A 16,488-nucleotide genomic window follows, 5' to 3' on the forward strand; every position below is an offset into this window, starting at 1 on the left:
GACACTAAACAACTATACTTGAGTCGTAGTAAAATCCTGACACCTTTTTTCAACTTTTTGAGGATCCTCAAAAAATATGGCCAAAAATCGATCAAAAACCATGAGGGGCACCGGGGGTGGCTAACGTACTAACAGAATATCGTCTTCATTCGCCATACATTTTTTTTCAATCCTGACATGTCAATTAAATCTAACAATGTATTCGATTTCTTGTATAAGACAACTAGCCGATCGATCTTGCTACGCTGGATGATGGCGTTACCCTGCGGGCTCTCGCCGAAGACATTTCAATTCAGAGATATTACATAGATTTTAGACATTCAATTAATAGCGAGAGATTATTGTCATTGCAAAAAAACACATTTACAGGGGAAAACTCTGAACAAAAGTAAGTATATATACATATATTTGGACTAAGTAGCTGTCCTTTCAAATATATGGTCTCCACTGGGTCAATATCGCAATTATCATTGTCATCATCAGAAAGGCATTCGGGTAGGCCAGCATCAGCGAAGCCTGCCAAAGTCGATTCAACCTCAGCTAATTTTTTTGTTCAAAGCTTGGGCGGGGATAACATACCTGGGGCAAAACTCCGGCCCTAATAAGATAAATGATTGGTTTATATTGGCCAATAAAATCATAAATTAGGGCCGGCCATAGAAATATATATGAAATTTAAAAGCCTTACTATACTTTTAAACCTAATCTGATTTACCCCTTTCTCCCTTTTATATTCATTTATTTATGCGTTTTGTGAACAGTAATGGGGAAAGTTACCAAACATAGCAACAATAAAAACAAAGGAAAAGCACGAAGCTTTTCTACCCTTCGATTTTCTGCTACCGAAGGCTTTATTTCGAATCAAGCTACAATCACACAAGCCTTCAAGCGAGTAGCTAAATTCAATGCAGCAGCAACAAGTATTGATCCTTCAAGCAGCTCAAATCAGGGCGAGTCATCAACACCTGAAAGCCAAGAAGAGCGCTCTGTCCCTGAAGAGGCTGGATTAGAAGAGGGTGAAGAGAACTGCGAGGCTGAAGACAATGATACTGTCCAAGATCTCCCTCTCAACACTCAGCACAGAGACTTTTTTGAATCTCTTTGTGCCCGCTTGCATGAGGACGGACGTCCTGTTGAATACGACAGGAACACTTTTTGGGTGGAGCCAGTTAATCCCTATTTTGCACTGCTGAAGAAGATACCGGCGAAAGAGGAACCCAATAAAAGCCTATATCAACCTCGAGTATTTTTGTGGTTACCTCATCACTTGCTTCCACACAGGCCCAAGTCTTTAGAATGCCCCAGGTGTAAATCTCCATTGAAAAGCAAAGGTTTCAACAAGGATCCGCATGCTATAAGAATCGTTGATCTTGCAAGGTAAGTAAAAGTAGAGTAGTTAAAGGCTGACACGTTGGCTTGATTGCTAATATGAAACTTAGTTGTTTCTATCTGTTGTCATGCAGATACGAATGTACAGTGACTGGATGCAAAAAGCCTGGATTTGAAGACTCATGGCAATCTCACGACCCCATCATTATGCGACAATTGCCACAGGAGCTTCAGATGGAATTCCCTGCCGTTTTGACTAGCAAAGGAGGTGTTTCCAAAACTGTCGCAAATCTCCTTCGTCCGTGCATGCAAAACTCAATGGGTCCTCAGAGATTCCAAAAGTTACTCCGAGAATTGCATGTTCTTCGTCATGATCAGCTGGAACTCCAGTACTTACTGTCATGTTTGGCTAAAAAGAAAGGACTCCTCGGGAACTATTCGTTCCTCCCTTACTCGAATTTTGAAGACCCTCACCGGTGTGCTGGTTATGTACCAAGTGCCACTTATTTCAGGACTTTGTACGCAGCAATGATCGAGGAACTCAAGCCAAAGATGGACAAACATGCCATGCTTCTTGACGGCAAGGTGCTTAAGTGCGATCACTCTTTCAAATTCCCGAAACATATCGCTAAAATTGAGGATACTGGTGTATTCACTGCCTTGTTCACCGTGACGAATGAGTATGAGGAGATCGTACATCAGGTTCTGGTCCCCTCAAAGTCTTTTATCTATCTGAAGCATTCATTGCAAAAGATGAAAGAAGCATACGAACTTTATGGACATGAGATGCCGGTAGCTTTCTTCACTGATAATGTGCAAATCACTACGGCCCAACTGATGTTCTCACAGAACATGGATGTGCTCTTTTGGGAACATCGATGTTCTCATTTGAGGTGTAGTTTTCCACACGAATAAAATGGTTTGAATAGCTAAAACTATAATACTGTAGGCAACAGAGAGACTTTTATTATCTGTAAAATTCATAAAATTACTAAACGTATTATAAATTGCACGAGAAATTGGCAATTTAAAATTACCTAATAACTACTTATTAAAGTAAAAGAATATATTTCAATAAGATATTTGAGTGATTTAGTGGGAAGAACGTCAGATCCACAACCGATAGGTTGTGGGTTCGACCCCGTTAGGAGCATTCTTTTTTTCAAATTTCTGAAAATCGATGTGCTCATTTGAGAACATCAGTTGGGCCTTAGTGAAAGCGATAAACGATTCTTGGAGAGCATCTTCGACTCTTTGAAGGTCATTCAAGAGGTCCCACGTCAGCAAGAGAGAGCAAAGAGCAACGCAAACCGGTCATTCCTCAGGCTGCCAAATGAAGTTGAGGTAGATTATCTCAATCGTGATGTAGGGTTGATTATTAGGAAGATGAAGGATCTGAATGACAAGTTGACAGTCGAGAGAAACGCTGGCAAGCCCTCGGTTATTGGACTTGACACAGAGTGGAATGTGAATGACGATCCGCATTACGATCAAGTTGATGTCATTCAGATTGCTCATGGCAATACAGTGGACGTTCTGCATATTGATAGATCCTGGCTCGCACTTCCCAAGGAGCTTGTAGATATGCTTGTAAATGCTGATATCACGAAAGTTGGAAGAAGCATTGGTGTTGATTTCTCTCGTCTCAATAATCGATTCGGAATTGAATGCAAAACGAAGTTGGAGCTAGGATCATTCTGTTCTGCACGGCAGCTAATCTCAACAGGTACAATGTCATTGCCAGACATTTCGCTATTTATACTTGGTGCCCCTCTTGATAAAGGCCCTCAAAGAAGCGCATGGAATATGGCTGACCTCTCGCCAGATCTAAATTATGTTGCAATTGATGCTAGGGCTAGTTTGGCCATCTACAGTGTTGCTGTGAATCATCTGCCTGTTGGTAATCGTGTGCTTCCTACCTGTCCAGTTGGTTCCTTTGTAGATGTGATGCCTCCACAAAACAGTCAAGCTGTTGCCTACGGCGAAATCGTAGTTGATGGTAGCACAGCAACTGTAAGAATTACAAAAGTATATGTTCCTGGATATCTGGCAAATGGTATTGCTTTGCAAACATATGGTAAACCACCATTTGAACTGAGAGTTCCTGCAGCTCATCTCATCACAGCTGCTTCACCATCTGAAGCCTCGAGTATTTCCTCTGCTAATCCTACCGCCACTAGCGATCCTGTAATAGCTACGCCAGTAAGCAATCCCAATGCTATCATGGAGTCAGAAATTCAGTCAAAGATGCAAGAGATTTTTGGTGATGCTATAGACAGGGTTGACAAGGCTGGCTTTACCAGTGGCTATCGACAGTTTGCTTGGTATAATGCTGATTCCAAAATTGCTTTTACTCGCGTCGTCAAAGACATTTTTTATTTGATGGATATGATCAAGCCTCATAAGAGACACACCTTGTATAAGCAATTCACTAGAAAATTTAGTGAAAGCCTATTTACGATTGATGAGACTGACAAAGAAAAGGTCATCGCGGCATTTGGACAGAAAAGACTTAAGGATCCAAGCTTTACACACACCTGGGATTCGAAGATGAAATACGATCGTGCGTTGTTGTGGAGAAGAGTACGAAGAAAGGTGTCTGCTCCTGAAGTGTTGCTTCCTCTTTTAAAATCCTTGTTTCTTTCTTACGGCCCTCTGAAGTGCGCAAAATCTGGAAGAGCACTGTTTGATAAAAAATCTTGGGATCAAGCAGCTGCTGTCTTGAGAACAGTGCAGTTAGGCCATGTGTCTGATCCGCCAGATGTACAATTGTACATTAAGACAGGAAAATTGGACGATCTCAAGCTGACACTCTATAGATGCATCTGTGGAACAAGCTCTTTAGAAGGCGGAGTCCACCAGAACTTGATTCGCAAATTTGGGTCGTTTGGTGCTGGTCCAGAGCTGGCTAATGCGATGCTTACTGAATACAGGCTGAGACATAATCTCGGCGTGGGTTTAAAGAACAGGCATTCAGTCATTTACAAAAGTCATTATGATCCCTGGCTAGTTCAGCATATTGATCTCTTGCGTCAAAAATGGGATTCAGGGCTGACACAAGAAACATCGCTTTGTCTGTGAATGCTTTGGAATATTGCGGTTCTGGTGAGCTCTTTGGTATATGCCCTTTACTAAATGAAGAGATGGTCAAAATTGGTATCTTGCCCTCTGAGATCACGGATGAGAGCTTGCTTCTTGTAGACAAAACAATTCCACAGCTCCAAGACACTGTCTTCATGAAAGTTGGGTCAACTCTGCGCTCACATCTTGGCCGTTACAAGTTTGTTGCAAACAATCAATGTACAAAGTTTGCCGTGCTCGCTGTCCATACGATGAAGGAGAAATCCGAATTCAGGGTCATTTATGAAACTCACTACAAGAATAGCAACAATAGAAGGATAAATTTTGTTGATTTTGCCAGCAAGTTTAATGAAAAGGCCAACGGTATTGATATATTCTATAAAACCACGGATTGTCTCGAGAAGTATTATAAAGATTTCGAATTAAAAGACGGAGTATCCAAAACAGAGGAGATTCATCAACTAGCTTTGAGACTCATTGAGCATCAAGTCGTCTCCACTGATCAGCCTTCTCAGCTACTGCCTGCAGCATCACCAAGAACACCATCCATCAACAATGTTTTTGCTGTCGTTTCTGCTGCCACAATTGATGCACAAATACCGCCGCCATCTGTTTCATTGCAACTGCTTCAACCGCAACCACAACAGCCACACCTACAGCACAATGTCCTCCCTGCTGGCTACTATTTCCAGCCACCATTGCCCGTTCCTAGCCACAGACTACAAGATGTCTTGCCCGTTCCTGACCACAGGCCCCAAACTGCCTTGCTGGTCGCAACACACAGGTTCATCTCACCTCGACTGCAGATGTGCCATCCACATCCCTACCAGAAAGCGCCAGTAATAACAAAAAGGGTTACAGCAAGAAAGTGTAAAGGTTGTGGAAGTGAAGTCTGCAATGGTAAAAACAAACAAACAGACTGCAGTAATCCAAGATGTTTGAAATGTGCTGCGACATCTGGCTGTCCAGGTATCTGGGATGCCAAAAATTGCAACAGGTGATTGTAAAAATGATATATTGTCATCAATTAAAGCCAACCTTTCTATAAAGCACACGTATACATTATTCCGTATTCGGATACTTTGAAATATACTTGCTAGTACCATAAGCGCCGTGTCATTTAGACACCTATTCTTATGAACATCTTTTGCTTCGGCGTTAAATTTACTGTATGAGGCGATTACATGGATTAAAACCGTTAAATTCAAGAATTTAACTTGGATAATAATCTTGCCAATATCAGAGCAATACCACTTTCTACGTGCATTTATTACAATCAAAACCTTTAATTACAAAATTTTTTTGGCTTCACCAAAATTACTAAATATGGAAATTCAAATTCAAATAATTTTTGCCCCAGATATGTCATACACGCCCAAGCTTGGTCAGATTTCGTTCTTTTTCGACTTGATTGAACTCTTTTGCGAGATTCGACTATACGGATTGTGAAGATCACTCTACGCTTCCTAATACATTCTTGGAGTACTTTTCAAGACGCTTCCAATTGCACTAATCATAATATGTACTTTGAATGAAATTATTGAGCAATTTGGCAGAAGATGAAATGGGGTTTTAGCGAAAATAGCCATATTTTGCATATGAAACCTCAGAAAAGTGGATTCAGAAGTTGCTTTGAATCGAGAGAAACGTTTTGAATTACTATATACCATAGTGAAAGTCTCTATTTTCAAGGTGAAAAAGGTGACCGTTTAATTTTCGTAAAAAACCATGCGGTACCCCTCATAGTTTTCAGTGGAATTTTGGCCATGTTTTTTTTTGGTCCCAAAAAGTTGAGCAACGGTTCAATAAGTTACTATTACTCGAATACAACAATTTGGTGTCATTCCGGTGGCTCAGAAAGGTCTACATGTCAATATACGGTATATTACTAGAAATACTACGAGAAGTTTGCAAGTCTATCAATGCCTAGAGACAATTTGTTGGTACGTTGGCCCAAGGAAAAAAAAGCAGACAAAGCAAGCACCGCTACAGCACTGCCGGACAGGGTGTGCAGTTATGAGCTTTAAAATTTTGTTGATACGTTAAGAAAAAAAAAGGATTTTTTCTGTTGGTACGTTAGCCACGCTCAGGGGTACCTCATGGTTTTCACTGAAATTTAAACGATCGCGTTTTTCGCCTTGAAAATAAAGACTGTTCTATGGTATATATCAAATCAAAACGTTTCTCACAACCCAAAGCAACTCCTGAAACCATTTTTATGAGGCCATTATATAGAAAATTTGATAATTAGACCTGAAGAACAAAATAGGAAATGTTATTATGCTAGAATCTTCTTGAAGTTTTATTTTTGAGCGAATTCAAAGATATATAAAGACAATAAAGAAAATAACTATACTATCAATCGAATTTAAGCTTGGTCATAATGAATAAAGAAGGGTGGGGAATATAAATCAAATCAAAATAAAGTAAAGAAAGGAAGGGTGGGGATAATAACATTTCCTATTTTGTTCTTCAGGTCTAATTATCAATTTTAGGTCGAAAGAAATTTCTCACAAGAATTTCTTGAGACCGTCAGAACAAAATAGGAAATGTTATTATGCTAATCCAGAGAAAAGTCTTCATGAGCATCAAAGAACTGGTCAAGAGAATCCGAAAGAACCGTTGATGTGAAGTCCATCTGAGCCATCTGATTACGTTGATAATGGTTTTCGAAGGTTGAGGAGGAAGTCCAATTACCGAGAGTTACGATGTCGTCTCTAGAGACCCCAAGATCTAAGGCTCGTGAGGATGCTAGTGAACGGATGGAAACATTAGGTTCAGAAGTGCAGAGTGCAATAAAGTCACGATGTAGCCATGAGGAAATGGTTGAAGATGATAGAGGCTGTTGGATGAGATGAGACTTTACAAAGAGTTGTGAACCAGGAGGACGAGAAGCCAAACCAGGGTGAGCACGAAGAGCCTTGAAACACTGAACTGGGCATAGTTCTATGTCGGACGCATGAGGATGGATCGTAAAGGGCTTGATGATGCGTCGTTTGCGCCGAGTCTCTTTAGGCGCCACGACTTGTAAAGTAAGACAGCCAGTATCCGTGATAGAGCAGGAGTTATATGGGATACGAGCTAGGTCAGAGGGTCGGAGGAAGGCCGCCATAGCAAGCAGAAAGACTAACTTCTGTTGTAATAACTTGATAGAAGTAGTTGTTCGAGAAACAATAGAACGGGCATATGTCAGCGCGGGGGAGATGTCGATTTTGGGTCGGTGTATAGGGACGGGAGGTGCTTGTTTTATCATGGTATCTATGTAAGAGTTAATCAGTTAACTCTCACGTATACCTTTTGGTTCATCATGAAGATGAGCTACGGCAGCCTGTACAGTTTTCAGTGTAGCGACCTGTAAGTTGTAGCGGCTGCGAATATCCGAGAGGAAGTTAACAAGTTCTACGGGTGTAAACGAGGTGAAGGAAACTCCATCCTTGATGGCCCATTCTAGGAAACGAAGCTGGTTCTTGCGATAGCTTAAGTTAGTCCCAGTGGGAGCTAATTTTGCTGCCAACAAGTCCTCAATCGCTTGTGCATTGAGATTTTTCTTTAGTAATTGCTGCCTGATAGTTGCCACACGGAGAGCATCCAATTCTGTTGTAGTAATGGATGGGGAGTCCTGGGTGATGTTGTCTGCACCGCTTGTGGTGGCAACATCCAAGGCGGGGAAAGAGCCAATCGTTGTAGGAGGGGAAACCACAGAGCACTGGGCCAGTACGGAACCACCAGAGTCACCAAGGAAAGCCGTTCTTGCCTGACCTTGTTCAATACTCATCGTGTGATGAAATTCCAAGGAGGATTTACGAAGGGATTCCGGAAGTTGGTTCATGTTATCGATAACGCATCCGTATATAGAGCGTCTGGATCCGGCATCCATGACATGTACTTTGGTAGCAACTTCGTAGTCCTGTCCGCGAATAGATCGATGGAAAAAAGTCCCCAAGCTTGCTGTATCTGTTGAAATATCTGCGGCTTGATCATCCATTGATTCTTGAAATACTGGCGCTGAGACTCGAAGTCTGCGATCCTGTTGTGTATGCCCTGGATGTGTTGCGCCTGAATCATTATGCGATTGCGGAGACACCATGTCCATACCTGTGTTGCTAATTCCATCAGCGGAAGAGAACGAGTTCCGCCTTGCTTGTTGATGTAGGATAAGCTGGTTGTGTTGTCTGTCCGGATTAGCACTGTTGAATTCGGCGGCAGATGGAAAGTTCTGAGGGCTATGAATGCAGCTTGTAGTTCCCTCCAGTTGATCGATTGGGCTGCCTCTTCCGCTGTCCAGTAACCATGGGCCCGCTGAGTCTTCCATGAGCAACCCCATCCAGTATCGCTGGCGTCCACGAACATTGTCTGATTGGGCGTTGATGGGAGCATTGACCGACCGTTCCACTTGCGGATATTGACATACCACCATTGAAGTTCTTCCAGACTTGCTTGATCCAACGGGCGAGGACGATCCCAATCCACGTCTGATTTCACTGACTGATTCTTGAAGAATAAGAGGTGACGGGTGTACAGACGAGCTGGGAATATCGCAAATGTTGCCGCTTGTATCCTCATTGTCAGGCTGTGAATAACCCTGGGAGACTGCCGATGCGGCTTGTCGAGTACCTGCTTGATTGAACGACGAATGTCCCTCAGTTTGGTTGTAGGGAGTCGGGCTGTCATGGACTTGGTATTCAATACAAAGCCGAGGTGTTCCAACTGTTGAGTAGGAGTAAGAACCGATTTCTGGAAGTTGATTAACCATCCTAGATCCTGCAATAAAGAGACCACCTGTCGAGCGTGTTCCATCGCTAGTTGCTTGGAGTCCGCCATTAAAAGCCAGTCGTCTAAGTACGCCGAGATCCTAATTCCGCGCGAGCGTAAGTGCTCTAATATGGGCCTGCAAACTTTGGTGAAGACAAAAGGACTGGAAGCCAAACCAAAGGCGGTTGTAAAATACTGGTAAACCTGATCCTTCCATTTCAGACGTAGGTAGCGCCTGGAGTCCTGATGAAGTCATACATGAAGGAAGGCATCGGATAAGTCGATGGAGACGAGATAGTCGTTCCGTTTGATCATCAGAGATACTTCTCGGATAGTTTCCATCTTGAAATGAGGTGCGTCTAAATACTGATTGAGGTTCTTCAAATTGAAGACAGGGCGAATGTCACCGCTCTTCTTGGGAATTACAAACATTGAGCTGTAAAACCATGGGACCTGTTGTACCTGATGAGGAGACACCTTCTCGATTGCTGACTTGTCCAAGAGGTCTTGAATGGCCTGGTCGATGAGAGTAGCTTGGTCTGCGGAAAAGGGGGTAATAGATGTTGGTATTGTTGTGATTGGAGGTGTTGTATAGAAGGGAATATGATAGCCGTGTTGAACTGTGTTGATAACAAAGAAATTGTTGGTGATATTTGTCCATTGTTGAGAATGTTTGCTGAGCCGACCACCTATTGGATCGGTTGTTATGTTGTTGATTTGAATTGGTAAAGATGTTGCCGTTGCGGTTGACGTTGGTGCTGTTGGATTTACTGACGAAATGGGTTGGAGTTTTTCTTGTGGGCGTTTTGTTGAAAATTGTTGTTGTTGTTGTTGGCCTTGTTGTTGTACTGGCTGGTGAAGTTGTTGCTGTTGCTGTTGTTGTTGCTGATACCACCCTGCTGCGAGGGTGGACCTGATCGAAAAAATCAAGGATCCGATCCGTTGAAGGGAGAGCTAGAGATGGGTGTGTTGCGATTATAACGACGTTGCCTGCGATTAACTGTGGCTTCACGGGTTGCCTTTCGGGCAGCTGTCTGTTGGACAAGTGTTTTTTGGAATTCATCCAAAGGAAGGGTGTAATTCACTTCAGCATCATTCTCCAGGCGGAACGAAGGGTTAATGCCCCGCAGAGCCAGATTGTTGCGCTGTTGAGTCATTGTCGAACAAACATGGAGTAGGAGACGGCGAATATCTCGCAACATGGTGCTATAACGTTCTAGGTTGGGATTACCTGTTTCATGAGTGAACATCTCATGAATTAGAATGTCCAAAGGGCGAAAGGTGGCAGATAGAAGATATTAGAGACTCTTGAGAGACTGGTCCTCATACTTCTGCCCACGATTCATGATTTGGGCAGCGGTAGGAATCGTCGCTGGAGCTCGATAGTCTAAATGAGCCATAGGGGGATAGGACTCAATGATAGCCTTGCGTTCCGAATCAGGCAAAGGCTTAGAATGATGAAAGGGAGTATCCAATTCCATTAGGTCCGTAAGGGCATCGGAGGGAGACCATTCGTAATGGGGCCTAGTACCAAACGAATGGAGAGGTGGGATAGCAGTACTTTCCTCTGACTGCATAGGAGTAGGCATGGCGGTGTCTTCCGCTGACTGCACAGAATTAGGCATGGAGGCCGCTTGAAGCTGGGCTTGAAGTGTAGCAAATTGCTGTTGTAAAGCCAGAAGTTGTTCTTCAATGGTAGACATTAGTATAGGTTGAGAATGTTATAATATAAGCTGGTAATGACCGAGCGAAAAAGAAGATTGATAGTATAGATATTTTCTTTATTGTCTTTATATATCTTTGAATTCGCTCAAAAATAAAACTTCAAGAAGATTCTAGCATAATAACATTTCCTATTTTGTTCTGACGGTCTCAAAAAATTCTTGCGAGAAATTTCTTTCGACCAAGAATTCGACGTTTTGGCCAAAAAACCTATTTCAGGTTTTTTGGAATTGCTCATTAAGTTCAGTCAAAACATCTGTTTTATTTGGCATTATTGGAAACGCCCTAAAAATTACTCCATGAGCGTATTAGGAAGCGTAGGGTGATCATCATAGTTTATATAGTCAAATACCTTAAAATAGATTTTTTTTTAAATTTTGTTTATTGATTGAGCCGCGTACACTAGGAGTAATGGGTCGAAGTGAAGAGGCGGGTGCAATTGAGAAGAAATACTATAAGAAAATAAAATACTAATTAACCTAATCTAAAGAACTATCTAAACTATCTAACTACAAGAGGGAATGGATTTGGTCCTCTTCCACTGTCTGGCGAACAGTGGAGCGGATATTCTCCAGAATCGCCTCAGGGACAAGGATGATGTTGTCAAACACAAATCACATATGGGCTAGCCATATTTGAGACGGGGTGATGAGTATGATTCTGTATGGACGGATGCCTTTGACTTGGGAGTACCAGATATCCGAGAAGTCTAGGGACAGAAGAGTCTCTTTGATGTCAGTGATAGTCGTGGTGGGCCAAAGGAATTCGAAAATGACGCCTTGCCATACTTTTACTTTGGATGGACAGTCAAAGAGCAGGTGGCTGGCAGTTTCATTGGGAGACAAGCAGACAGGACAATTGTGGGACTCGAAAAATGCAGGCATCATGTAGTGTAATCTGCTTCTAGAAGGGATACAGCCTGCGATGATGTACCGGTATATCACATTACGTTGAATGTAGATAAGAGATAGGGACCAAAAGAATTTCCAATTAGCAGCAGAGACATTCTGCAAGACCAAGGGTTGTTCCACCGACGACAGAACAGACAGACGAAATGTTTTGGCCGAAGCCTGAGCGTATCCAAGAGATTGGCCATCGTGCAGATTAAATTGATCCACCAGCGGCGCAAAAGAGACTCCCGGATCTACAAGAGGGGCTGGGCTACACACTGGGAGGAAGTAGGGCTGGAATTTAAGAGTGCCAGATGCGAAGCCTCTGAACACTGTTGAGGGAGCTCGCTTCCAATTGAGGAGGGAAGGGTCACGAGTGTCTTTCCAGTGTACAAAGTTAAGCCGAGCATCATATTGAAAGACATCAGAAACCATCATCGCTTTGACTTTAAGATTAAAATCGATTAAAGAAGTCGTAGAAAGACAAAATCTATTTTTTTTTTGTAGGGCAAATGAATGCATTTATTTAAAGTCCGAAAATTGTCATCTAGGTGAAGGGAAAGGAAATCCAGACTGAAAGAAGAGGGAAACTGGTAGATTATGAGTTAAATTGCCTTAAACATGAGGATTATGTAGGAATGGATCTTTGATCAGATACTGGATCAAGAATTTGATATTAATTGGGATGATTTTCGAAATTTGCGGGGGAGGGATCAGGGGAAGGAGAGAGATGTTCATTGGAATTGAGAGCATTGGAGACAGAATCTGGAGTTGTGTCCATTTCTTGTATTTGCGGAGGATCCTGAGGGTAGATGCCTCAGGAAGAAGGTCAGTTGATGGTGGGGCAGGGTTTATATCAGAGGATTGGGAGAATTGTTGAAGAACAGTGGCTACAGAGGAGTGAGGGATATTGGTAAGGTGTTGCTTGACAGGATGAGGGATCCGTTTGTTAAGGATGTCTTGAGCGAGATGGGTAGGTATCCATCCTTGGCAGATGAAGTATTTGGCCATATATATACCTGGCAGTAGATTGGGGCGGATAAATGAAAGAGTTCGGAGACAGCGGTCTTGGTGGACGATGAGAGCTAGACGGGTACGGTCCTCTTGAGGAAGATCTTGATACTTAGAATCGGCAATGTGGTTGGGACCTATAGGATTGAAGTATGAAATGGGAGAGATGTCAATTTCTAGAAGTTTCGAGCGAGATTCAAGGAGGTTGGCCTCGTGTAACAATATGCCAATGATATAGCGAGCGGGAAAGATGATATCTAAAACTCGAAGGTTATTAATGGAAAGTGCTCGAAATTTCGAACGGATTTGAGTTCTTGTTAGCCGACGAGAGAGAGGTAGGTAAATGAAAGTGTAAAATTTCGTATCAGAGGGACATGTGTCGTTTGGATTGAAGAATCTGTGAAGCGCTTGACGTCTACGATCAGTAAGAGGGGGGCAGGACGACGAGCAATACCAGCCCAAGAAGGTGTAAGCGTAGAATTTGCAGTTGTATCGTTGGTTACAGAATAGGCACTAGAAGAGGCAAGTGATGTACCTTGAGCAGGTAGTTTTGAATGGCTTTCAGGAGCATTAGCAGTCATTAGGCGATGGATAACGTCAACCATTTTGGTTAGAGCGGCTTCAGCTTTGGTCAGAGAGGTCTCGAGAGTGATAAAACGTTACTCAATGTCGGAATTGATGGCATCCTGTTGAGGGATGAAAGAAGAAACCTTTGCGAGAGTGTTCGCAATGTTGGTAATTAATAGTTGGGTCCGTCCAAGACATGGCAGGTTATTCTCCAACTTCTCAGAAAAAGGTAGGGATTCAATGTTACTGAAAGTTAGAGTAGTGAGATTTCAGAAACTCATGGATCCTCAATCAGAACAATAGAAATTGAAGCTCCATTTAACCTTTGCATACATTCACCATTTCCAGAGGACGTTTTTCAGAATTGGGTCGTACACAAAGGGCTATATTAGTTTGCTGCATTCAAGTTATCAACAGATATCTGACATGTTGATGAGTCTTACTGTTAACACTGGATAACTGTAAATTGCTTTGCTCCACTCCATGGCGCCTTTAACGATTGTCTTTCGACAATTTGGCTGGGGATGACCTATTATTGGACGTTGTAGATCCATGACAAATGGTACTACAGGTTCGAGTAAGGCCTCAAACGATAGGTAATTTTTAGTTATACATAACAAACAGCCTTACAGACAGGTTGGTATAGATCTAACATATGCTTTCTTGAAAACCCCTCTAAATATCTGAAACCAACTCGCTGCTTGCCTGAATATAACGTGTACCATACTTCTTGTCAAGAGTGGTACCATTCGTTGCGCAGCTTAGCTCTCTGTACGGCTTTTTGTGGGTTAGAAACAACGGTTACTATCAAAAGAAATACGCCTGAGCGATGGAAAGGCGCAAGTATATAGCATAATACTGGTTCCAAACTAGTAGGATCGCGCGGGTTTTGAGCCTAGCCTGACAGCTCTAAAAACCAGCCTTGCAACCATTTTATGAGGCTGGGTAAGATCAATTTTGAACTCGAGACAAACCATGGTCGCCGCATAAGACGAGTTGTTTGTTTCAACTTGTTGACGGATGCTTGATATTATGGTTAATGTGGCTTCGAAATGGCATGGTTTTATTTTGCTTGAGCCTACTCTAGTAAAAGCTTGAAATTGAGATGCGGATTGACACCAATAATACAATGCGTGAAAAAGCTGAGCTTGTTTGAAGGTGAAAGCAGAAAATGACAAGCATGGCTTGCGTGAGGAGGGGGGCAAATGGAAACTTGGCCTGTACAATTAACTTGTTGTCGTGATATCAACAGCATATACAAGGGAATCACAACGCCTGGTGCGCTCTCGAGTCGATTGAATGGTGTGCATTTTGTTTAAGTATGATTGTACAATTTATAATATGAAATGCTAGAGTTTGATCTAGTAACCTCTTGACTGCTGCAAACAGAGTGCAATTTATTACAATGCTATTGACTTGGTTATCATAATGCGAAGAGACAAGATCAATGTTCAATATACCGTGCTGAAGTCAGGTACCGAGAGTATATATGTCTCCATTGACATGCATTGGGAGTGCCTAATGATAATATTCTCGCCAATCATGAGTTCGATTACACATGAAGTTGTTCAACAAGTATATCCAAAGAATAGAACGTTCATCATCTTTATATATATATATATACTGACTAAATGACTAGAAGTCTTCTTACTTATTGAACTTTATTGCTGTACGATATAATGCGAGGATAACAGATATAGATTTGACCAACAACAATACTTTTTATTTATTGCAATGAGTTTAGAAAATCAATACATAGAATGGTATCAAATCATTCACAGAAGTGCGAGATTGTTTAAATGTACCTCCAGGTGATATCAAGAATTCCAGTCTTAAATTTACCGAGTTTACCAAAGACAGGCTTCGTCAAATCAAGATCACCATACTTGCAGCTGGGACAGGCGTCATTAATGACAGCATCAACGGATTTTCCCCCATGATAAATTCTGACACGCTTGCCACAGACATCGCTGACCTTGTTCATGCGGCCATATTGCACTGCATTCATAGCAACAACATAATCGTCGTCAGCTTCGTACTTTCTACAAGCGCTCATGGATCCACCCTCGCGAGAAGGAATAAACCAAGTTGCCTTACCAGAGTACTTTTTAGCAGACGACTCCTTCCTTTTACTACGCTTCTCAAAAGCGGATTGTTCAGCACGGGACAAAGGAGCAGAGACGTTGGCATTCATGACAGCAATAGCAGCAGCATCAGCAACAAAATTGAAAAGACAGAGAACAACAGCAGCAATAGCGGCAGCAAAGAGAAGAGCACGAGAGTTGAACATGGTAAGAGATGGTGATAGGATTGTAGTTACAAGAAGACGGCCAGCGTAATGTAAATTGAAATGATGGAGAGAAATGAGAATGTGGATGAATATCTTGTTTCTTATATACAATTTTAAGATGATGTTCTGGATTCACCATGTTGAAGTAAACAGGGTACTTTTGTTCATCTTCCAAAGGGATCTGGAACAAGGAATCTATAGTATCCTGCCATTTACTGATCACAATATGAGCTCTGAGGAGGCCCATCGAGTTCACGAGCGAATGGTAGCCCTTACCAACATTTACATTAAATGTGGGTACTGATCTCGCCATGCGCTCTTTCTCCGCATCGAAAATGCTTTTATTGTGGTTGTTGTATCTGTATAGTTCGGATCACGGGTACTAACGAAGCACAATGGTGTGCAAGAGCACTCTGGCATTCTGTGCAGAATTCAGAACATGAGGGTCAACCAATTCTCTCTATATCACATGTCCCAATTTAAATTATCATAGCCATCATACATTGAAATAACATAACCATGCTATCCATATGTCATAGAGGCTTGTTTTGAGTGTTTTGCTTTGATATCCTTTTGATTTCAAGATGCATACTCATGGAATCTACAGAATTGGGTTTCAAAATGAGGCACTCGGACTGATGTGAGTGTCCACAGAAAACAGGTATACAGTATAGTACCCATAGTGCTGACTTACAAGGGCTATTTATAAACAATTCTACTGATGTTGATTAAGGAAATTACAGAAGATTCAATGCCAACATCTATTTCCGATGCACGTCTGATGGAATTTGCAATTACTAAAACAGAGGATTTTTGTCTCTAGTAGAGATCAGATACCTTGACTTA

General features: G+C 42.1%; 10 protein-coding genes across 10 annotated transcripts; 3 read left to right on the top strand and 7 right to left on the bottom strand.

Moving 5' to 3' along the window:
- Positions 1–763: 763 nt before the first annotated feature.
- Positions 764–2,244, top strand: TPK2_8 (cAMP-dependent protein kinase catalytic subunit; the record flags this gene model as incomplete). The annotated part of the gene is made up of 2 exons (XM_064827851.1): positions 764–1,377; positions 1,440–2,244. The coding sequence occupies 2 exons, from the start codon at positions 764–766 to the stop codon at positions 2,242–2,244; spliced, it is 1,419 nt and encodes a 472-aa protein (XP_064685053.1).
- Positions 2,245–2,715: 471 nt separating this feature from the next.
- Positions 2,716–4,410, top strand: ERF1_1 (translation termination factor eRF1; the record flags this gene model as incomplete). Its single annotated transcript, XM_064827852.1, has 1 exon — positions 2,716–4,410. One exon carries the CDS (start codon positions 2,716–2,718, stop codon positions 4,408–4,410), a length of 1,695 nt encoding a protein of 564 aa, XP_064685054.1.
- A 62-nt stretch (positions 4,411–4,472) lies between these two features.
- cct1_1 (chaperonin-containing T-complex alpha subunit Cct1) lies at positions 4,473–5,411 on the top strand (the record flags this gene model as incomplete). Its single annotated transcript, XM_064827853.1, has 1 exon — positions 4,473–5,411. One exon carries the CDS (start codon positions 4,473–4,475, stop codon positions 5,409–5,411), a length of 939 nt encoding a protein of 312 aa, XP_064685055.1.
- Positions 5,412–6,970: 1,559 nt separating this feature from the next.
- MDM10 (Mitochondrial distribution and morphology protein 10) lies at positions 6,971–7,663 on the bottom strand (the record flags this gene model as incomplete). The annotated part of the gene is made up of 1 exon (XM_064827854.1): positions 6,971–7,663. One exon carries the CDS (start codon positions 7,661–7,663, stop codon positions 6,971–6,973), a length of 693 nt encoding a protein of 230 aa, XP_064685056.1.
- Positions 7,664–7,687: 24 nt separating this feature from the next.
- Positions 7,688–9,163, bottom strand: ATC70_008608 (uncharacterized protein; the record flags this gene model as incomplete). Its single annotated transcript, XM_064827855.1, has 1 exon — positions 7,688–9,163. The coding sequence occupies one exon, from the start codon at positions 9,161–9,163 to the stop codon at positions 7,688–7,690; it is 1,476 nt and encodes a 491-aa protein (XP_064685057.1).
- Positions 9,164–9,414: 251 nt separating this feature from the next.
- Positions 9,415–10,319, bottom strand: ATC70_008609 (uncharacterized protein; the record flags this gene model as incomplete). Its single annotated transcript, XM_064827856.1, has 2 exons — positions 9,415–10,116; positions 10,164–10,319. 2 exons carry the CDS (start codon positions 10,317–10,319, stop codon positions 9,415–9,417), a joined length of 858 nt encoding a protein of 285 aa, XP_064685058.1.
- Positions 10,320–10,460: 141 nt separating this feature from the next.
- RPO26_1 (subunit common to RNA polymerases I, II, and III) lies at positions 10,461–10,865 on the bottom strand (the record flags this gene model as incomplete). The annotated part of the gene is made up of 1 exon (XM_064827857.1): positions 10,461–10,865. One exon carries the CDS (start codon positions 10,863–10,865, stop codon positions 10,461–10,463), a length of 405 nt encoding a protein of 134 aa, XP_064685059.1.
- A 633-nt stretch (positions 10,866–11,498) lies between these two features.
- On the bottom strand, positions 11,499–12,209 carry ATC70_008611 (uncharacterized protein; the record flags this gene model as incomplete). Its single annotated transcript, XM_064827858.1, has 1 exon — positions 11,499–12,209. The coding sequence occupies one exon, from the start codon at positions 12,207–12,209 to the stop codon at positions 11,499–11,501; it is 711 nt and encodes a 236-aa protein (XP_064685060.1).
- A 180-nt stretch (positions 12,210–12,389) lies between these two features.
- ATC70_008612 (uncharacterized protein) lies at positions 12,390–13,390 on the bottom strand (the record flags this gene model as incomplete). The annotated part of the gene is made up of 2 exons (XM_064827859.1): positions 12,390–13,042; positions 13,240–13,390. 2 exons carry the CDS (start codon positions 13,388–13,390, stop codon positions 12,390–12,392), a joined length of 804 nt encoding a protein of 267 aa, XP_064685061.1.
- A 1,757-nt stretch (positions 13,391–15,147) lies between these two features.
- On the bottom strand, positions 15,148–15,642 carry ATC70_008613 (uncharacterized protein; the record flags this gene model as incomplete). Its single annotated transcript, XM_064827860.1, has 1 exon — positions 15,148–15,642. The coding sequence occupies one exon, from the start codon at positions 15,640–15,642 to the stop codon at positions 15,148–15,150; it is 495 nt and encodes a 164-aa protein (XP_064685062.1).
- Between the last annotated feature and the right edge of the window lie 846 nt (positions 15,643–16,488).

The sequence above is a fragment of the Mucor velutinosus genome (assembly GCF_035048745.1).
Source record: "Mucor velutinosus strain NIH1002 chromosome Unknown tig00001563, whole genome shotgun sequence".
NCBI classification, from domain to species: domain Eukaryota; kingdom Fungi; phylum Mucoromycota; class Mucoromycetes; order Mucorales; family Mucoraceae; genus Mucor; species Mucor velutinosus.